Raw genomic sequence first — 18,702 nt, forward strand, 5'->3', positions numbered from 1 at the left:
CATCGAATCTGGTGGTCTTATAGTAAATGGTAACAGTGGGTCACCCTGCTCTGTACCCCAGAGATCCCCAGCTGTTCCATATTCCAAGGTTCTTCATTCAGCTGGCATGGTTGGAAGAGGTCAGAACTGGATCAGATCTCAGCTCTAATCTTCTTCCCAACCACGTGGGCATAGATCTGTTTCCTCGATGGGACAAAGACATTCATAAGGAATGCATCCAACTAGCTGTAACCACTGTGTGGTGACCTGTTCAAATGCCATGCCAGGACCCAAAAGTATCTGGGGTCCCCAGAACTGTCTGAGTTCATGCTGGCTTCTGAGCTGTGTTTCACGCATACTCTGCTGCCCAGCAGGACACAGTAGGCCCAGCCCCAGCCCAGTATACAGTGTTCTTGGTACAGAGAGATCTGTGAATATGCTGTCATTTAGGACAAAGATCAAGGACAGACCATCATAGTAGCAGGAGTGTGTATGGCCATGGAGGGTTTTCACATCCTGATGGATGGGAGATACAGGGCAGATGAGAGATTTCATCTTTAACGGCATGCCTGAGTGACCTCAGTCCATTGGGGTGCTCCTCCTAAAGTTTACACCACCAAAGTTTACATCAAATAGTCCAAGACTACAATGACCAAACATTCACCTGGCGGGGCATTTTATGTTGAAACCAAAGTACACTCCTAGTTTCCAATTTGAATGCCATTCTAACCCACCATGAGGAGAAGCTGGCTTCAGGAAGAGAGCAATCACCTTTCAAAACCTCACTTCAAAATATTCCCGTTCCCTTTGTTTCCACAAGTACAAACATAAGTTTGTACTGATGTGGCCTCTGGTCATCAAGGCCATCTTGGCTACAAGTCCGAATGCCCTTTTAAAGCTATCCAGTTCAATGTTCTTTCTGGCTTACATGATGTAGTAGTCACCCTAAGGTCTCAAGTGTGATTTCTTTCCTGCTTAGCCGTTCATGATAAATACACTCAGCTACTTGGGTTTATTTACTTGCAAATAGCTCTAAATATGGATTTACTTATTTATTTGTGCAGTCAAGCTAACATCTGAATGCATAAACTTACTCACTTTAAATACTTTCTGATGCAAATCTGAGACTAAGTCAATGAAAAGTCTTTAAAGAGAAGCTGAGGAGACTTCAGGAGGATCAGATGTTTAAGGCCAGCCTGGACTACACAGTAAGATCTTCTCTCAAAAAAAAAAAAAAAAAAATATATATATATATATATATATATATATATATATATATTAAAGAGGATGTTTTCAACCAAGTGTTACTGGACTCAGTATTACCTAGGAAAGAACAGAAAATAATGGCTCCTGGTTCTGACTGAGTCACTGGCTGTGTGACTTTGTGCACATTTCTCTGGCTCCTGTTGTGAGCACCAAATGTCATGACTGACAGGAAAGCATCCTGAGGTCAAGTTCAGTGTGGCCATGACTCACCATCATGGCCATCCTATCAGGCATTACCATTTGTACAACAGGCCTGACATGGAACCTACTTCCTAGGGTCATGTGGAGACCTAAGGACTGGGTGGATCAGTGCCGTGTTGCTACGGAACAGCATGTTAGTTATAAAAGCAGGTACATTGTATGTCTGTGACCTGGTTATAACAGTATCTGTGTTCCTTACGTGACTCAGCCTTAGCCAGACTCCGGTAGCTATTCTTACTGCCCTTGCAGACACCAGATTCAGCAGATGCTAGACAAATGCTGTGACATCTGTATGTCCATCCTTCAGCCTGTTGTTCCTGGGGCTTCTCAGAAGGAACAGTTATTTGTTGGGACTTCATACTATAGAATGACAGCCATCTACCTTAGTTCCTAGTCAAGCTGTTTATTTCTCAGGTTCTGATTTAAAACAACCTGGTAGAGACTCTGTGAGGTGCCTACATGTTCAGCGACTTTCCCCAGTTGGTTGTGGGTGGTGTTGGTCCTGCCAGGATGTTTCCAAGACTATCTGAGTCCCCAGGAAACCTCGCTATATCCCAGTTTGCCAGGATACTTGGATGGGAAAGGGGTTGATGACCTTCATTGTTCATAAGATCAGGAGTGCTAATGAAAGAAGTAAACCTTTGAAAGGCTCCAGCCTGCACCTGCCCAGGGCTGTCTATAACCACACCCTGACTCCATTCAAGGTGACTTATCTCTGCCAAACTTCAGCAAGCCCTGTTAGATGGGAACGTGGAACACCACTGTATCCTGTCTAAGTACCATTTATAATGTAGCATCAATAAATGTGTCTGAGGTGCACCTCTCCCTGTGGGTCCTAATCTCTGTCCTGCCCCAGGCTGCCTTCCTTAGGAAGCCTGAAGGAGCATTCTATGTGGCCATACGGGTTGTTCCTCAGGATGTAGGTGGTAACCCAGATTCAATAAATATTTTTTAAATGGTTAAAGAAATATGTAAAAAAAAAAAAAAGTTATTACACTCAAAGTGCCAGCCCCAGTTCTTCTGTATATATGTTTATATGATGGGAAGCTTTCCCCCAGAACTGTATTTCTAGGCATTTTTCTCCTTACCTGGTCTGATTTGAAAATGTTTTCAGATGATTAGATTGCTGGGTGAGGGAAGATAAGACTCAGATTAGCAACCGTGTACAATGAATCCCATTCCCAGCTGTGACATCAAAACAGTTAAGTCTAACCTGAGTCCTGGCTACTCAGGAGGGCCAGATGAGAGAATCCCAAGTTCAAGCACCGGTGACTTAGAGACTGCCTCACGGCAAAAAAATCAAATAGAAGGGGGCTAGTGGCAGAATGCCTGCTTAGCTCTAAATCCAATCCCAAATAAAATAACACACACACACACAGACACACACACAGACGCACGCACGCACGCACGCACGCACGCACGCACGCACATACATGCACACGCACACACACAGGAGAGAGAGAGAGGCATTCATCTGAACATGATCTAATATCCTTCTTTTCTCTCCTCTTCTGCAGTACCCTTTTGCTCTGGGCCTGACAATGGCTGTGGTGTTCTCTACGTTGGTGTGTCTCAGCAGACTCTACACCGGAATGCACACGGTCCTGGTAAGGCTGTGGGGCAGGCCTCGGGACTGAACAGCACTGGTCTGAGTGTCTCCGTGTGCCTTAAGCTGCGTACTTCAGCTTGGCTCATCGGTGTCTCTCTAGAATCCCCGCTACTCAGGAATTCCTAGCCAGGAGGATCAAGAGGTCTACGCAACAGAAGAATGTTATCTCAGAGTAAAAAGTAAAAAGAAGGCTGGAGATTGCAGCGTCCTATAGGGCTTGTGGGATGGGGCAATGAGGGGACAAAGAAATGGCAGATGTCCCTAGAGAAAGCTGGGATCCCATGAGCTGTGCTCACCCTGATGGAGGGCACTTACTACACTCAGCACACTTATCACATATCCCACAAGGAGGAGGAATTAGTCTCAGTGGGAGGTCTTTGTAGGGGAACCATTTCATGGAGTGGGGGTGGGGGTGGGGCTGCAGTTTCTTGTTTTTACGCACATTGTCAACATCAGAGGAAAGCTTTGCTGTTTCCATGGGTCTATGGCATTGGGGTCCTTGACTTGGCCATACCAATGTCTACAACACACATTCACCCAGGACTTCCCTGGCTCCTTATATATTCACTCAGGACTTCCTCTTCTCCCCACGAGAGCTAGGGCTCAGTGGCAGATCCCTTGTCTTCTGTGCTCCAGGCCCTTGGTTCAGTTCCTAGTACTGCGAACTCAATCACTCCATCATGGAAAGTCTCAGAAAGAGGGGAGGGGAGGGAGGGAAGGGAAAGGGGACTAGCAAAGGAAGTATTAAGATAAAGCCACACTTGGCAGGCCACGCCTAGAATCTCAGTACTTGGAAGATGGAGGCAGGTACTTGAGGTTAGCCATATGTACATAGTTCCAGGCGGGCTTGGGGGTACATGAGATTCCAGTTTAAAATAATGAAACGTATTAAAATAATGCCACCAGGGTGAAACGCATTAGTTACTGGAAGTTGTGACTGTGACAGTATCTTACTGAAACAGCTCAAGGGTGAAAAGTTTTCTGTTGGTCTGTGGTTTGAAAGAGTACACCACTCCATTGTAGCAGGGGAGACGTGGTGGGATGCATGGAGGCAGGAGTGTGTGGATGGGAGCCCTCCACCTCACCCCACCCCACCCCAGCATACCAGGAGTCAGAGTAAGGCTAGGCAAGAAGCAGGCTCAGGCTACAACCCTTATGGCTCTTTCCTCAGCGTCTTCTAAGAGGTTCCCCAACTTCAGAAAATGGCACCACTAGCTGGAAACTCGGTGTGTAAGCACATGAGCCTGTGGTGGATAGTCCATATCCAGGCCATCATAAGGAGCTAGCTTCAGACATTGAAGACGGTCTAAGAGCAGCCAGGACTCAGGCAGTTTCTTATCAGGTTGGTTCACCACTGGTACGGTAACCAGGGCAGAGCTGGGAGACATCTCATGGGTCCCACATAGGTCCTCACAGAGTTGACCTGAGATACAAGGGTCTCTGTTGTCCTCTGCTAGTCAGAAGGGCTGAAGTCACAGCTTCCCTTCTTTTTATACCTTTCTAGGTTAGAGACGGTGGTAAATCAGAGAGTTGCATATGCACTGAGAAGTTGTCCCACCCTTCTACCATACTGCAAATTCTCCCCCTCCAGGGTTGCCCCAGGTAGTGTGGTAAAAAGTCCTTGAGTACCCAGGGCCCATTGCCTCATCCAGCCACAGAGCTGCAGAGCATAGAGCATAGTCACGGTTTGCTCCAGGGGCTCCATTTCTTATTCCACTTTGTGTAAGGATGATGCCTTTAAAAACAAGCGGGCCTTTGATTATTGTGTTCATCTCAACTGTGAAACTGCAAGATGACATTCGCAAAAGGCCTTGTCAAGGAAGGCCATCTTCCCAGGCCTTCTTGAGTTTCTCTCTGGTGCCGGGAGTGGGTTATCATGTAACAGTGGAAGGATGGATCATCATGGCAGAATGTCAATGAGGACAACTGGAGGCATCAGATGAGGCAAGGGAGGCATAAAACTAAGTGGGTAGGAGGCTGGGATGAGTCTGCAGTGGTGAAATGCTTGCCTAGCCTGTGCAAGCCCTTGTTTCCATCACCAGTACTGAATAAACCTGGGTGGGGTAGTGCACAGCTGTGATCCCAGCACTTGGAAGGTAGAGGCAGAAGGATCACCAGTTCAAGGTAACCTTCAGTTAGATAGCAAGTTGGAGACCATCCTGGGCCACAAGCAATCATTTTAATGCAGTATTTCCAAATTAAAATCAATGCAGCCGTTTCCACAGTAAACAAAATAAAGCAGAAACGAAGACATCTGCCATATGTTTTCCCAGGTATACCCCAGCTAATCCAGCCCCCAGGCAGTTTACTGTTTGAGTGAAAGGGAGCCCAGATGTGAGAAATACCAAAGACACAGTGAAGAGTCAGTGTTACTCTGCCTACCAAGACATCATTCCTGCCTCTCCGTCCCAGCACACCCTGCTGCATCTGCTCGCTTCTGAGATGGCGGGGAGGGGAGCCGAGCATTCTTAATTCGCCACACTACTTCTCCACATGACAAAGACGTTCTCTGCAAATCCCTTCCTAGACCTCAGTGTGGTACTACACAGGACTCTCCTGGGTGTTTTGGCATTTCTTTTATCTAGTGCTACTTTTTAATTTCCATAGGTTTCCATTTTGAAGGAAAAAAAATCGATCTCAGGTTAAAATTAAAACCAAAGAAAACACAGGAATGTGGAGCTCCAGACACACAGAGAGGAAAAAACACACAAATCCACTCCAGTGAAACTCAGTTACATTCTTTCTCTCTTCTTTTTAAGTGGCTTTTGGAGATGGAGAAGCAGATATTTGCGGGAAGATTGATTGGGCCTCTTATTTAGATGCAAGAATGGGCGGTAGCCATTCCTTGGGAAGGATGTCTCCAGAAGAGGGTAGAGTGAGGGACCAAGGCATCTCCTCTCCTTCCTTGGCCTTGTTCCACTCTTGGAGCCCACTGGCTTTCTCACACTTGCAGTTCTGTCTCATGAAGATCTTGCACCCCCACATTGACTCAGGCCCAGAGTACATCAGGCTGCAGGACTAGAGCTGGGCTCAGGAGGCCATGAGTCACAACATCCTGGCAGCGAAGGGAATCGCTGTTTGCAGTGTGGGATGGTGGAAAATTATAGGTTCCTGTAGCTCTTTATTCAGCAGCAACTTGACAATTCTGATGGGTGTCAGGCTTGGAACAAGATCTAGGGATATCGAGGGGAGCAAACCCACCCACTCTCCTGGGTCTGTGAGTCTACTGAAGGAGGCAGATGTACATGTTGGAGATAACTTGGCATGACTGCTATAATTAGCAAGGCCCAGTGGGCAGGAGCCAACTGAGATAATATGGTCTCTTCCCAGGACCCCTCAAAACAGTCTACAGGAAGCAACACCAACGGTATCCCCGCTCTGGCTGCCAATCCCACTTTTCCAACCCCATGGAACTCCTTTTCTTTCTTATTCTTTGACAGTTTCATACACACGGATAATGCATTTTAGTTGGTTTTTTGCCTCTATCACTCCCGCCAACTGAAATCCTTCTTGTCCCCAAGAAGTCTCCCTCTTACTTTCATGTCCTCTTTATGTGTGGCTCTCTGAATCTAATTAGAGCTCCTTGTCCAAGGTGGAAGGTTATCTGCTGAAGCCGTGGACAACTGATCAATGGCTACACCACTGAAGAAACCGACCCCTGCTCCACCAGCAACCATTAACAGTCAGTAATCCCTCGGGAGGCGTGGTGCCTCCTGGGTCCCTCCATTATCCCATGGAAATCCTAAAACTACCTCTGGACATATCTACAGATATGTAGCTATGTAGATACCCACAGCCATAGCAGCTTTAGTCACAGTAGCAAAAGACCAAAAAAAAAAAAAAAAAAAAAAAAAAAAAAAAAAAAAAAAAAACCAGCAATCTGTATCTACTGGTGAATAGATAAATAAAATGAAGTATAAAGCCACAGTAGAATATCATTCAGCTTCAAGTGAGCAGGAAAGTGTGATTCATGCTGCATCCTAAGTACCAAAGGTATCATGTTAAGTGAAATAAGTGAGTAACAGAAGGACAAATGTTGTATGATTCCACTTACCTGGAGAACTTCGAGTAGTCGTTTTAAGAGGCAGGAGGTCCACTCTAGTTGTTGCCTGGAGCTGGACAGGAGAGCATAGGAATTATTTCCTAAGCATAGAAGATCAATTCTGGCCTAGAAAAAGTTCTGGAGATGCATGCTGGGGGTGGTGGCACGGCAGTGTCATGCTTGACACCACTTTACAGTGGTGAAGACCGTGAAATTTATATGATGCTTGTCTGTAGTAACTTTAACAGTTTTCCTCCGGGGGCTGGGAAGATGGCTCGGTGGGTAAAGATGCTTGCCACACAAGCATGAGGACCTGCGAAACCCTAGAACCCATGTAGAACCTAGCAGCTCTGTCTCAAACAAGGTGGAAAGCAAGGACTGATAACCCAGGTTGTCTTCTGACCTTCACAAGTGTGCCATGGTATTCGTAGGTGTACCCTCATTCACACACATGAATACACACACACACACACACACACACACACACACACACACACACACCTCGCTCAGAACATGGGTCCTGAGCTACACCAGCAGCTCCCTGGTTGATTTTAATTTAGGGTTGAGAGGCATTGACTCTATCAAGGATGATCACATCTGGTGTGGGGTGGACACGCATCGGAACAGGATCAGTTGTAAGATGAAAGGGAGGTGGAGACAACTGCAATGCTCAGGGCACATGAATGTGTCAGTGAGGTGGCTCCTGACTTCTATTAATGGCCACTGGCACATGAATGGGAAAAATGGCTTCCCCTGCAGGACTGCCTGTCAGGTATGAACGCCTGCTTGTCCAGGACAAGGTTTTCTTAAAAAGCCCCAGTTAGACTCCTGAGAAGACCCACATAAAACACAGAGAGCTGTAGATCTGCTTAGCTATGGTGCCATCCTTGCCAAACCAGCTCTGGCCCTGTCTCAGCGAAGGACCTCCCTATGACCAACATACCCATAAAAGAAATATGGGCACAACCCTAGCCCTTCCCTCCCACACCTCTGACATCCAAGTAGTCACCGTGATGAGCTGATTCTGACTCCTAACTATGTCCGCACCTCACTAACAGGATATTATTTATGATTACCTGTTCCATGCACAGAGAAGTTGCTCTCTGCTGCGGGGTGGGCACAGTGACATAACTCCATCTAGGTTGGGCAGTACATGATGCCTTCAGGGGCCTTTGGAGATGTCAGCACTGTTAGATCAAACATGGAAACAAAACACAGGGCCACCACTGACATCCTTGACTGGCTGACAGTACCACGTCCAGGGCCATCCTACCTCCAGGTTCACCGTTCAAGATAAAACAACAAATCAGGGTTCCTTCCTTCATAAGGCAGTTTGTATTGAGTCTGACATTTCCCATTTGCTGCAGTGAAAAGCATTTAAAATGATGCAGTGACTTGCAGAATCTGCCCCCCCCCCCCCCCACCGGCCTTGGTGTTTAATTTCATGTTCTCTTGGTTCGAAGAATAAACCAGTTCTAGCCAGTTGGAGGCGAGGGGGGAAGGGAAAGAAGAGGAGAGAAGAAGAGGGGAGGGGAGGAAGGGGAGAGAGGAGAGGAGAGGAAATGTCTTGAAGTGACTGGAGTAGTTCATGGACAACTGGTTCCCACCGCTGAACATCAAGGACCCGAAGCAGGTGGTTGTGAGGAGGCTAGCTCTCTCCCTTGGTCTAGCCTATCTCCCAACAGCTCTCCGGTCAAAACTTGGACGTATGTATGTGAGACTTTGGTGGGACCTGACATTTGGCTGTGGGAGGGGTCCAAATACAAGGATGGAATCTTGGGAGCCATCCCTGTGGGCTGCAAAGGAGTTCCCTGAGAACAGAGACTGGAGTGAACCCAGTGAGGACAGACATCAGCTGGTCACCATCTGCCTGGTCAGGAATGCAAATAGCAGATACTTGTTCAACCTACTTTAAGCCTAAAGGAAAATGCATTGGCTTTTGTAACCCTGATAAAAAGAAGCACTAGTGGCCATTGGGAGAGAAAGGCTGATGTCTGGACCTTCCAAAAGCTCCTTCTCTCACCCCCGCCCCCTCCAGCTCATCTCTGCAAAGGTGATTCATGCTATCTGGCTGTTCTTTAACCTGAAGCCAGAGCTTAAGAACTCTGAGCATAGATTGCCTCACTTCCTCTCCTGAAAGGATGCCCGTGATTAGAGTTTCAGAAAACATCTTACTGGACGATGACTCCCTCTGCTGCATCATCAAGCCAAGGGCTCTCTGGGACTAGGCCAGCTGGCTCAGGAGCCAGCCTGTTTAGTGAGAACTAGAACTGGCAGTAGGTTCAGGGTTTGAGCCGCCATGCCTAAGCACGGGCAGTTCTCCCAAGTAAAGCGCCCTCAGTTATCAGAAGAATATCTCAAAGTCCAGTGCGGCATTCTTCCTGCTCTGTCAAAGGCTCAAAAAATAGACAGGGCACTGTGTCTGTACTCGTGTGGAAGGCTAGCCACACTATATTATTTGTGATATCCTGACTGATGCAACTACAGAGGACCAGTTTTAAATCCACTGAGTGATGAAGCAACACCCCCATGTATTAACAGTAAAATCAGCCTGATGTTTTTGTCGGTAGATCAGCAAACGTGGGAACTGTGGGCAAATGGCAGACAGTCCCTCATTTTGTCTTGGACAAGCCGAAATGCTGCTGTGTTTTTATTGTCTCCAAACTGATCTGTGGGTTAATTATTTAGGCATGAGGTTTTATTTGCTGACTTCTCTCCACCCACCCACCCCCAAGTAATGTTTTAGTTTTGGTTGGAGTTGGAGGATGTTGAAAAGGATTGTCAAATATTAAATTATCTGCAGATCACAGGAGCTGGGTTCTGGCTCTGGCCGACGATATTCTGGGTGTGTTTTTCAAGTTGTCAGAAACCACTTAGAAGGAGGAAAGAACTGCCTTTAAAGTCCCTCCTTTAATACAAGGAAAGACCCAATGACAACATAAATCACGTCTCACCAAGCCCAACTTCCTCTTATACCGTTAGGTAAGTCTGTTTCTGAGATAAAGAGGGACTTGGGTTGCGTGTCCCAGCCTCTGTCACCATGTTATTTATTAGGTCTGTTTTTTTCTCTTTACCCTGGGCACAAATATTTTTATCCTTTTGTAAAAATAGAGAATTATTTCTGGTTGCAAAAGTAGTCAGTGTTCATGGTACTTCAACCTCTGTTGTTTATAAAGTTTTGGGTTGTTTTCTTCTTTTGTTAAGACAAAAAAAATGATTATTATTCAGTAACCAGAAGTCCAGACAGCCATTGTTGGGGGTGATAAGGTAAACTGAGGCATTTTATCAGAGAAACAGAAGTTAGGGCTTAGCAAGAACTCTTTGTAGTGTACAATCCCAATAGCAAACATAGACAACTTAATTTCTTTTTACTTTGTTTGTTCAATACTGACCCCAAAGCCACAATTGTGGCACTGTTCTCTGTTCTATAGACATGGGATGAGCAGGGTCCCGGAAGTGCTTTGATTCTAGGAAAAAGCTGGGCAAGAGCCCAGTGTGAAAGGCTAGGAGAAAGGCTCCCTGACCTCCTAGCTGGATGGCAGCTGGGCTCCCGTTAGAACTGGTCTAAGGATGCTGAGATAAACCTCGGAGGTAACTATTGGGAAGCATGCAGTTCATGGCCATGAGAGGGCCACAGGTGCCTCCTAAACCCTGTATTAACTGTAGGTCATACTGAAAACATCTCTAGTTTCCCCAAATAAAATGTAAAAGGCCACCTTCAGGGACAGAGCACGGATTGGGACCTAGCATTTCTGCATGGTGCATCCGATGGTTAGGCGAGTCCTAGTTACTGGGAAAAGAAAATGCAAGGATGGGCTGAGCTTTCCACAGAAGCAGGCTTCTAAGTGTGTGTGTGTGGTGTGTGTGTGTGTGTGTGTGTGTGTGTGTGTGTGTGTGTGTGTGTGTGTGTTTCTTTTATTGGGCACGCCCTTTGGGATTGTGAAATGTGTTTCGGATTCACTGGAGGGTGGGGCTTGTCTTAAGCCCATGGCCTCTCCAATGGAAACAGCATGGTCCATCCTTGAATTTTGTAAAGTTAGCTTTTCAAAACTTAGTTTGACTTTTCCTTCATTGGCATAATTGAAATAAAAAGGACCTTCCACCTGAAAGTGCACTGTAATCACTGTTTCTTTTGTCACATGGTGGGGGGTGGATGATAAAATGACGAAATCCAAGGCTGGGTACTGTTCTTCAGCTAACTCCTGAAACCTGAAAATAAGGCCCATTTCTAGGTCCCATCAGATCTAAAAGCAAACTCTCTTCCTTGTCTTCTGAGACAGTGGCTCACCATCCTTGTGCCTCAACCTGAGCTCTGAAAGTCCTGGAACTACAGGCTTCAGCCACCACACCCATCTTGAGGACAAATGTCAATACAGTGTCCACCATTTCAGAGGTCAGGCACTCCTTTGGAGAATCTCAAATGGCTTGAGGCTTTTAAAAAACTATTTTTTTTTTTTTTACTATTTTTATTATGTGTTGGGGAGGCAGTTTGTGCATGCGAAGGGTGTGCCAAAGTCAATGGATTCCCCTGAAGCTGGAGTGATCGGTGGTTGTGAGTCACCCGACATGGGTGCTGGGAACCAAACTTGGGTCCTATGAAGGAGGAGTACAGACTCTTAACTGCTCAGTGACCCCTCAGTCCCATTGTGTGTGTATACATGCATGTATGTGTGTCACCTGTGTGCAGATGCCCCCAGAGGCCAGAAAAAGGTCTTGTATCTCTTGGAGCTAGAGTTATAAGGGGTTCTGAGCCACCCAACATGAGTCCTGGGAACCCAACTTGGGTCTTTTAAAAGAGCAGCAAGTTCTCCTAACTGCTGAGCCATCTCTCCAACCCCTCAAATGTTAAAGGTTAGAAGTTGAGTGCCATGAAGGCAGAAACACAGTACATCAAGAGTAAGGTTCTAGCCAGGTGTGGTGGCACATGCCTTCAATCCCAGCACTCCAGAGGCAGAGGCAGGCGGATCTCTGTGAATTGGAGGCCAGCCAAGGCTACATAGTGAGACTGTATCTCAAGGGTGGGTGGGGAGACTGAGACTCTTTTCTCTGCCTCAGCAGGAATCTTCCCATGTTCTTCATGACACCTCAAAGCCACCCGGAAAATGGATTAATGTAAAGATCCATGAAGCAAAGGCTAGCTTACCAGTTACCAGGAACAGACAGTTCCCTCAAAAGAAATTTAAATATTCAATGAATATTGTAACTTCATTTGTATTTTCAGGGATGTTTTGGAAGTAATAACAGAGGGGCTAGAGAGATGGCCCAGGAGTTAAGGGCCACTGAGGATTTGAGTTCACGCTGAATGTGCATCTTGTTAGGAGGAAGTGCAAACTGGTGTAAGTGTGTGCTTGGATATAGTCAGTCTGTTTGGCCCCTCAGGCTGTGAGTCCTTAGAGGAAAACAGTCCTATTTTCCTTACTTTTCCATGCCATCGCCTCCTACCCCAGTTCCCAGCAGGATCCCTGGCTCCAGTAATGTTCACTGGGGTGTCACCAGTATTAACAGATTACCATCTGTTAATCTCATTTTTTTTTCCTCCTACTTCTTTGCAGTTTATTGAGTCAGACTGTAAAAGATTCAGCTATGGCTCTGAGTTCATCTGATCACAGACTACTTTTTTTTTTCCAGCATTATTCTGCTTTGCTTGTGAGAAAAACCTTTATCCTATAAAAATATGAAATAGAAAGTGTCGTACGATAGCAAATACTGTGTCAGCATGGATGCTTGGATCTGTGCCTCTAAATCTGTAAGATAGAGGGTGGCAGGCTTAGTGACCTTGGAGTGATATGTACAAAATTATCTCCAAACTAGTATCATGTGAATTTTAGCTATATGGGAGACCAATTCATATTCTCTCTCTCTCTCTCTCTCTCTCTCTCTCTCTCTCTCTCTCTCTCTCTCTCTCTCACTCTCTCTCTCTCTCTCTCTCTCTCTGAACACAGAGAACAAGGGAGAGCATCAAATGTTCTGTTCTATTGATCTCTATCTCATACCCTTAAGACAGAGTCCTAACTGTACCTGGACCTGGGTGGAGCAAGCCCCCAGTGATCCTTCAGTCTCCATCCCACCCCCGCCGCCCCCAGCACCAGGATTGCAGTAATGCATGGCCATGCTTAGCTTTTTACATGGGAGCTGGGGTCTTCACTCAGGTTCTTGTGCTAGGATAGCACCCACTTTACCCACTGAGCCAGCTCGCCCAAACCAGTTCTTAGGAGGGAAGGACACCTCACAAGAGGTCCTCAGGACATGCTGGGCACATCTCATTTAGTCAGTGGGATGACAGAGCAGCCAGAAATGGAGAAGGAAGTTCTATGTTCCCTCCTGAACTTAAAAATGTCATGACTACAGACCCTGGTCCTTGGTCCTTGGATGAGAGTGTGTAAGCAATACTAGCGATTAAAGAGAAGGTTAGTGTCACATGCATAGGATAAGGGACCTGGAGTCTAACCCTAGGAACCCTCCCTTTTGTGGTTCAGAAAAGAAAAAAATAAATAAAACATTTTATGGATGTATCATATAAGGGGACCAAATTATATTTGTGAATCGCAGGGATTCTAGCAAAGAGAGCATACTTTGCTGCATGTAAACACAACCAGCATCAGAAGATAACATCAGCAGCACTCCTGAAGTCCTCTCAGGGCCTCAGCTCTGCATCTCCCTAGAGGCACCACTCCCCAGATCACCAGCACTGTCCCCTTGTTTAACTGCCCATAACCAGGAGCATCTCGCTGGTATCTTTCAATCTCCCTTACCTCCCTCTTATTGCACGCAGCTTCGTGTTCATCAGCAGCATGCATTAATAGTGGATACTCTTGAGACCAGGTCTTGCTGTAGTACCCAGCCTGGCTTCAAACTCTTACCATCATTTGAGAGTTCACTAGAAATGCCATCTCAGGTCCCACCTGGACCTACATCATTGGAAGCCGCATTCAAGAGCTTGCCTGTGGGGTTCTGTGCAAGGTGCAGTTTGGAAAGCAGTCCACACACATCCCCAGACAAGGCAGCGGAGATGCCGACTACACACAACCTGCACAGGCCTGTTGGCCACTTACGTCACACGGAACCTGACTCTGCTCTGTTCTCTGGTTACTCTGAGACCCTGCTGCCCACCCAGGCTTGAGAAAGATCACTGAAGAGTTTGACAGTGTCTTTTGTGTCTCCCGGCAGATCGTCCTTCCTTGGACTTGCCATTCCTGTGAGCTCCTTAGCCGTTGTCAGAGATGATGTTAAAACCTGCCTGGAAACATGTCTGAGCTGCTATCATAATCCTACGGGCCTGCCAAGCCCTGCCATTCATCACAGCATGACTGTTCATACACATGGGAATTCAGGGTGGGGAGGTTGGTGTGCCTCATGAAGAACGACTGCTCAGACTCGCTAGACTCTGTGGAGACTAAGAGAAGCAAGTGATTTCCTCAATCTGGCTAGGTACAGGTAAAGTTTAGAAACGGACACTGTACCAGTATCTTCTGTGGTGACATTTTATCTGTGTCCCCAATAAAGTTTATCTGAGGATCAGAGGGAAAGCCAGCCACCATATTAAACATACAAGTCAGGCAATGGTAGCACACACATTTAATCCTATCACTCAAGAGGCAGGGATCTGTCTGGATCCCTATGAGTTCAAGGCCACACTGGGAACAGAGCCAGGCGTGGTGGCCCATGCCTTGAATTCCAACACTAGTTAACCATAAAGTTCTGGAGGTCTGTACAGACAGACAGGAAGTGACAGAACTGGGCAGAGAGAGGAAGTGATGTAGCTGGGTGGAGAGAGGAAGTGAGATGGCAAACAAAAGCACGTAGGAGTGGGTATACCAGAAGGAGCTCTCGTTGGCGGAGGGTCTCCAAGTGGTAAGAAGGTGGCTGGCTTCTTTCTGCTTTTCTGATCTCTCAGCGTTTCACCCCAATATCTAGCTCTGGGTTTTTTATTAATAAGACCATTCAGCACATCATCCTATAATCTTCCTAGATAATACTGATATCATACAAAGCTATAATAATACCAGATTATATAATTATCTTAAGAACTATAATGCCGGCCTTACTTTTAAGTGTTCTAGAACCATTTAATGAAAACATACAGGGGTTGGAGAGATGACCCGGGGGTAAAGTACCTGCTATACAAGCATGGGGACCTAAGTTTGCAACCCTGGTACCCACATAAAAGCCAGGAGGAGCAGAAGCCCATGCCCGTGACCCCAGGGCTGATGAGGCAGAGAGAGCAGGTCGAGTGGCCAGCTGGTCTAACTAAAGCACAAGGTTGGGTCAGTGAGATACCCTGGGCTAAAATGAAAGTGAGAGGCCTGGAGACATGGCGTCCCAGTCAAGAGTGAATACTGCTCTTGCAGAGGACCAGGGTAGGGTTCCCAGCATCCATGGTGGCTGGTCCACAGCCACCTGTAATTCCAGCTTCAGGAACCCAACACCCTCTCCTGGTTTCTGTGGGCACCCACATGCGTGCGCGCGCGCACGCGCGCGCGCGCACACACACACACACACACACACACACACACACACACACACATACAGACACACAAATAAGTGATAAAAACAGATAATATATAAGGAAAATAGATTCAAGTAAATTCTTTAGCACAGGACACAATCTTCACAGATAGTTTTACTTACAAATATTTCAGTCCATCTGAATAGCATCAAATATTTATCTGCTTAATAGAACATCTTTTTTAAACCTTTCCAAATTACACGTCTTCCGAATACAAAATTAACATGGGCCCATGGTTTTTTTTTAACATTTATTTTTATTTTATGTGTAGACATATTGGTTTGCATATATGTATGTGTACCATGCATGTGCCCGGTGCTGCCGAAGAGGGTATCAGGTCCCTTGAAACCAGAGTTGTAGATGGTTGTGAGCCACCATGTGGGTCCTGGGAACTGAACCTGGGTCCTCTCTGCAAGACCAGCCAGTGCTCTGAATGGCTGAGCCATCTTACCAGCCCTAGCTCAAAGATTTTCTTCAATTCATTGAATAGTGACTATGCCAGTAAGTTTTAATGAAAGAATAACTAGATCTTCTCAGAAGTATAATAAGAAGTACATTATTATATACTGCTGGGCTATACATGGGGTCTACATCACATAAGGAAATGGGTTCTACATCCTATAGATTAGACCTTCCTGTGTGGCCATTGGAAATAAATACTTTTGAACTTAGGCGTTCACTTTTCTTCCCCCCAAACAAATGCTAATGACATAACACACAGGTTCCTGAAATCACTGATATGCATATGCATGAGCCCTGCGGCTGAGGCAGCTATGAAGGCCCGTCTTCATTATTCCGAGCAATCAAATTAAACCTTTGCTAGCACAGGAAAGCATATTCTGAGATGTTCAGAGGGAAACACTGACAGATTCATAGCAGTTACTCTCAAGACAAAGGCCAGGTCTGGCTTGCTCCCTGTCAATGTAGCGGCTTTCAAAGCATTCATCATATCTTGGCTTTGTCTGGGTTCCTGGCTTCAGCCCACTCGGTGAGGCCATCCAGGGCAGAGCAGGCTCTTTGCATTCTCAGCAGGGGACCTGGCAGAGAGGGAGATGCTAAAGTCAGAGTTCCCCAGCCTAAATGCCTAAATAGTCCAGGGACCTGAAAGCATTCTTTGCAAACAAATGAGCCAAGGGCTGGCTCTGCCCCTCTTTCCAGGCAGATAACTTTGGGCAGCACCAGCCCCTCAGTAGTGTTCTTCAGGGGACATGTTGGGAGATAGGATGAAAGTTTTTCCCAGTAAACCATACATGGGAAAGGGATGGAGGGTCAGAATTCACAAATGTAGACGGTTCTTGAGGGGCACACTGTAGGAACTCCAGAGATGTTCACCAAAGAGTGAACGAGTCCTTGCTGTTAGGCTAAGGGTAAGAATGCACAATGTCCATGTTAATAGTCTTCTTCACTAAACTTTGTCCTGATGTTGCTTCTGATACTTGTCTTTTTGTATCTGGCTTATCTTGCTTAAAGCACTGACATCTACTACCATCTATTGTCCTGAAATGACATGATTTCATTCTGCTTTTTGGCTGGATGAAACTCCACTGTATGTACGTATGTATGTATGTGTGTGTGTGTGTACATGTATATAACATTTTCTTTATCCATTCATCTGTTGGCAGACACCTAGGCTGATTCCATAGCTTGGCTATTGTGACGAGTCTGAGGGCATTTTTATTAATATGAAAATACTAAGCTGGGCATAGTGATGCACACTGTCATGCCAGCACTCTGGAGGTGGAGGCAGGAAGATTAAGGGTTCAGAGTCATCTTTGGCGACATAGCAAGCTTCAGGAAACATTTTTCTATAAACAAACAAATAAATACTATTGTGATAGAAAAAAGAAAAAGGTATTAATTGCAGAAAATTCAGGAAAATATGGCAGTGAGTCAGTAAAGTGAAGACAGAAGTCATCTGTAATATTCCCACACAGGAAACCCACCCTCCATCATTTTATTTTCTTCTGATATTTCATCTATGGCTACAAGTGTTTGTGTGCATGCATGTGTGCATACATACATATATGTGTGCGTATAGGTATGCATATACTTTAGATTTTGTGTTCTCTTCAATACATCTCACTAACTGTTAAAGTTGAAGCCATGGGAAGGAAATGATACTTTCAGAAATGTGTCTTTTCACATGGAAAATGGTCTTCCTCTATTATTAATAAGGAAGCAGTGTTTGCTCGTCTCTGTAGCTGGAGTTTTCTCCAGTCCTGCCCAGCCCCACAGACCCCACAACCGCTTATAAAATAATCACTCAGAAGCTCATATTAATTAAACTGTTCAGCCATTAGCTCAGGCCTAACACTGTCTAGCTCTTACACTTAAACTCAGCCCATTTCTGTTCATCTATATGTCACCACGTGTTCCATGGCTTTACCTGCTGCCTTTACATGCTGCTCCTTGGACAGCAGGCTGGTATCTCCTCCCCTCAGCCTTCCACTTCCCAGACTTCTCCTCTCTCTTTGTCCCACCTATACTTCCTGCCTGGCTACTGGCCAATCAGTGTTTTTTTTATCAATCAATCATCCACAGCACATCTCATTTTTTGTGTGAGCCACAGATTCGTGCCTTTTCAGAGTCTGTGATGTATGCCCCTTTCTTTATGCTAATTTTGCTTGCTTGTGTTTTCTGATTTTTCTCTATTAGATCATGTTACCTTTGGTCTTCGCTGCATGAGTGGAAATAACCCAGAAAGAACCAGCTTTAAGAGTAAACTAATCCTTCCCTTTTTCATTCCTTCCTGAGACCTAGTCTGATATATTCTAAGCTGTCACTGGACTCACTCTGTGACTGATGATGACCTTGAACTTTTGACCCTCCTGCCTTGGGTGCCCTGTTTTCTAGGATGACAGATGTATGGCACTATGTCCTAGGTTGATACTGTGCTGATGCTGGGGGGGCTCTGCATGTTGGGCAAGCACCCCACCAACTGAGCTGTGTGGTGATATTGTGTTCCCCAATATATTGTGCACCCTAATAAATTTATCTGGGGTCAGAGAACAGAACAGCCACTAGACAGACATAGAGGCCAGAAAATGGTGGCACACACGCCTTTAATCCTATCACTTGGGAGGCAGAGATCAGTCTGGA

The 18,702-nt window shown here is 45.9% G+C and overlaps 1 protein-coding gene across 2 annotated transcripts in view; it reads left to right on the forward strand.

Moving 5' to 3' along the window:
* The window catches only part of Sgpp2 (sphingosine-1-phosphate phosphatase 2), a 113,853-nt gene that overhangs the window by 87,559 nt on the left and 7,592 nt on the right, over positions 1 to 18,702 (forward strand). For both annotated transcript variants that reach the window (XM_052749980.1, XM_052749979.1), the window contains one exon: positions 2,964 to 3,053. In XM_052749980.1, coding sequence (XP_052605940.1) covers positions 2,964 to 3,053 — 90 coding nt within the window. The remainder of the gene's footprint in view (positions 1 to 2,963; positions 3,054 to 18,702) is intronic.

This window comes from Peromyscus californicus, unplaced genomic scaffold (genome assembly GCF_007827085.1).
Source record: "Peromyscus californicus insignis strain IS unplaced genomic scaffold, ASM782708v3 Scaffold_21__1_contigs__length_65335640, whole genome shotgun sequence".
NCBI lineage: Eukaryota > Metazoa > Chordata > Mammalia > Rodentia > Cricetidae > Peromyscus > Peromyscus californicus.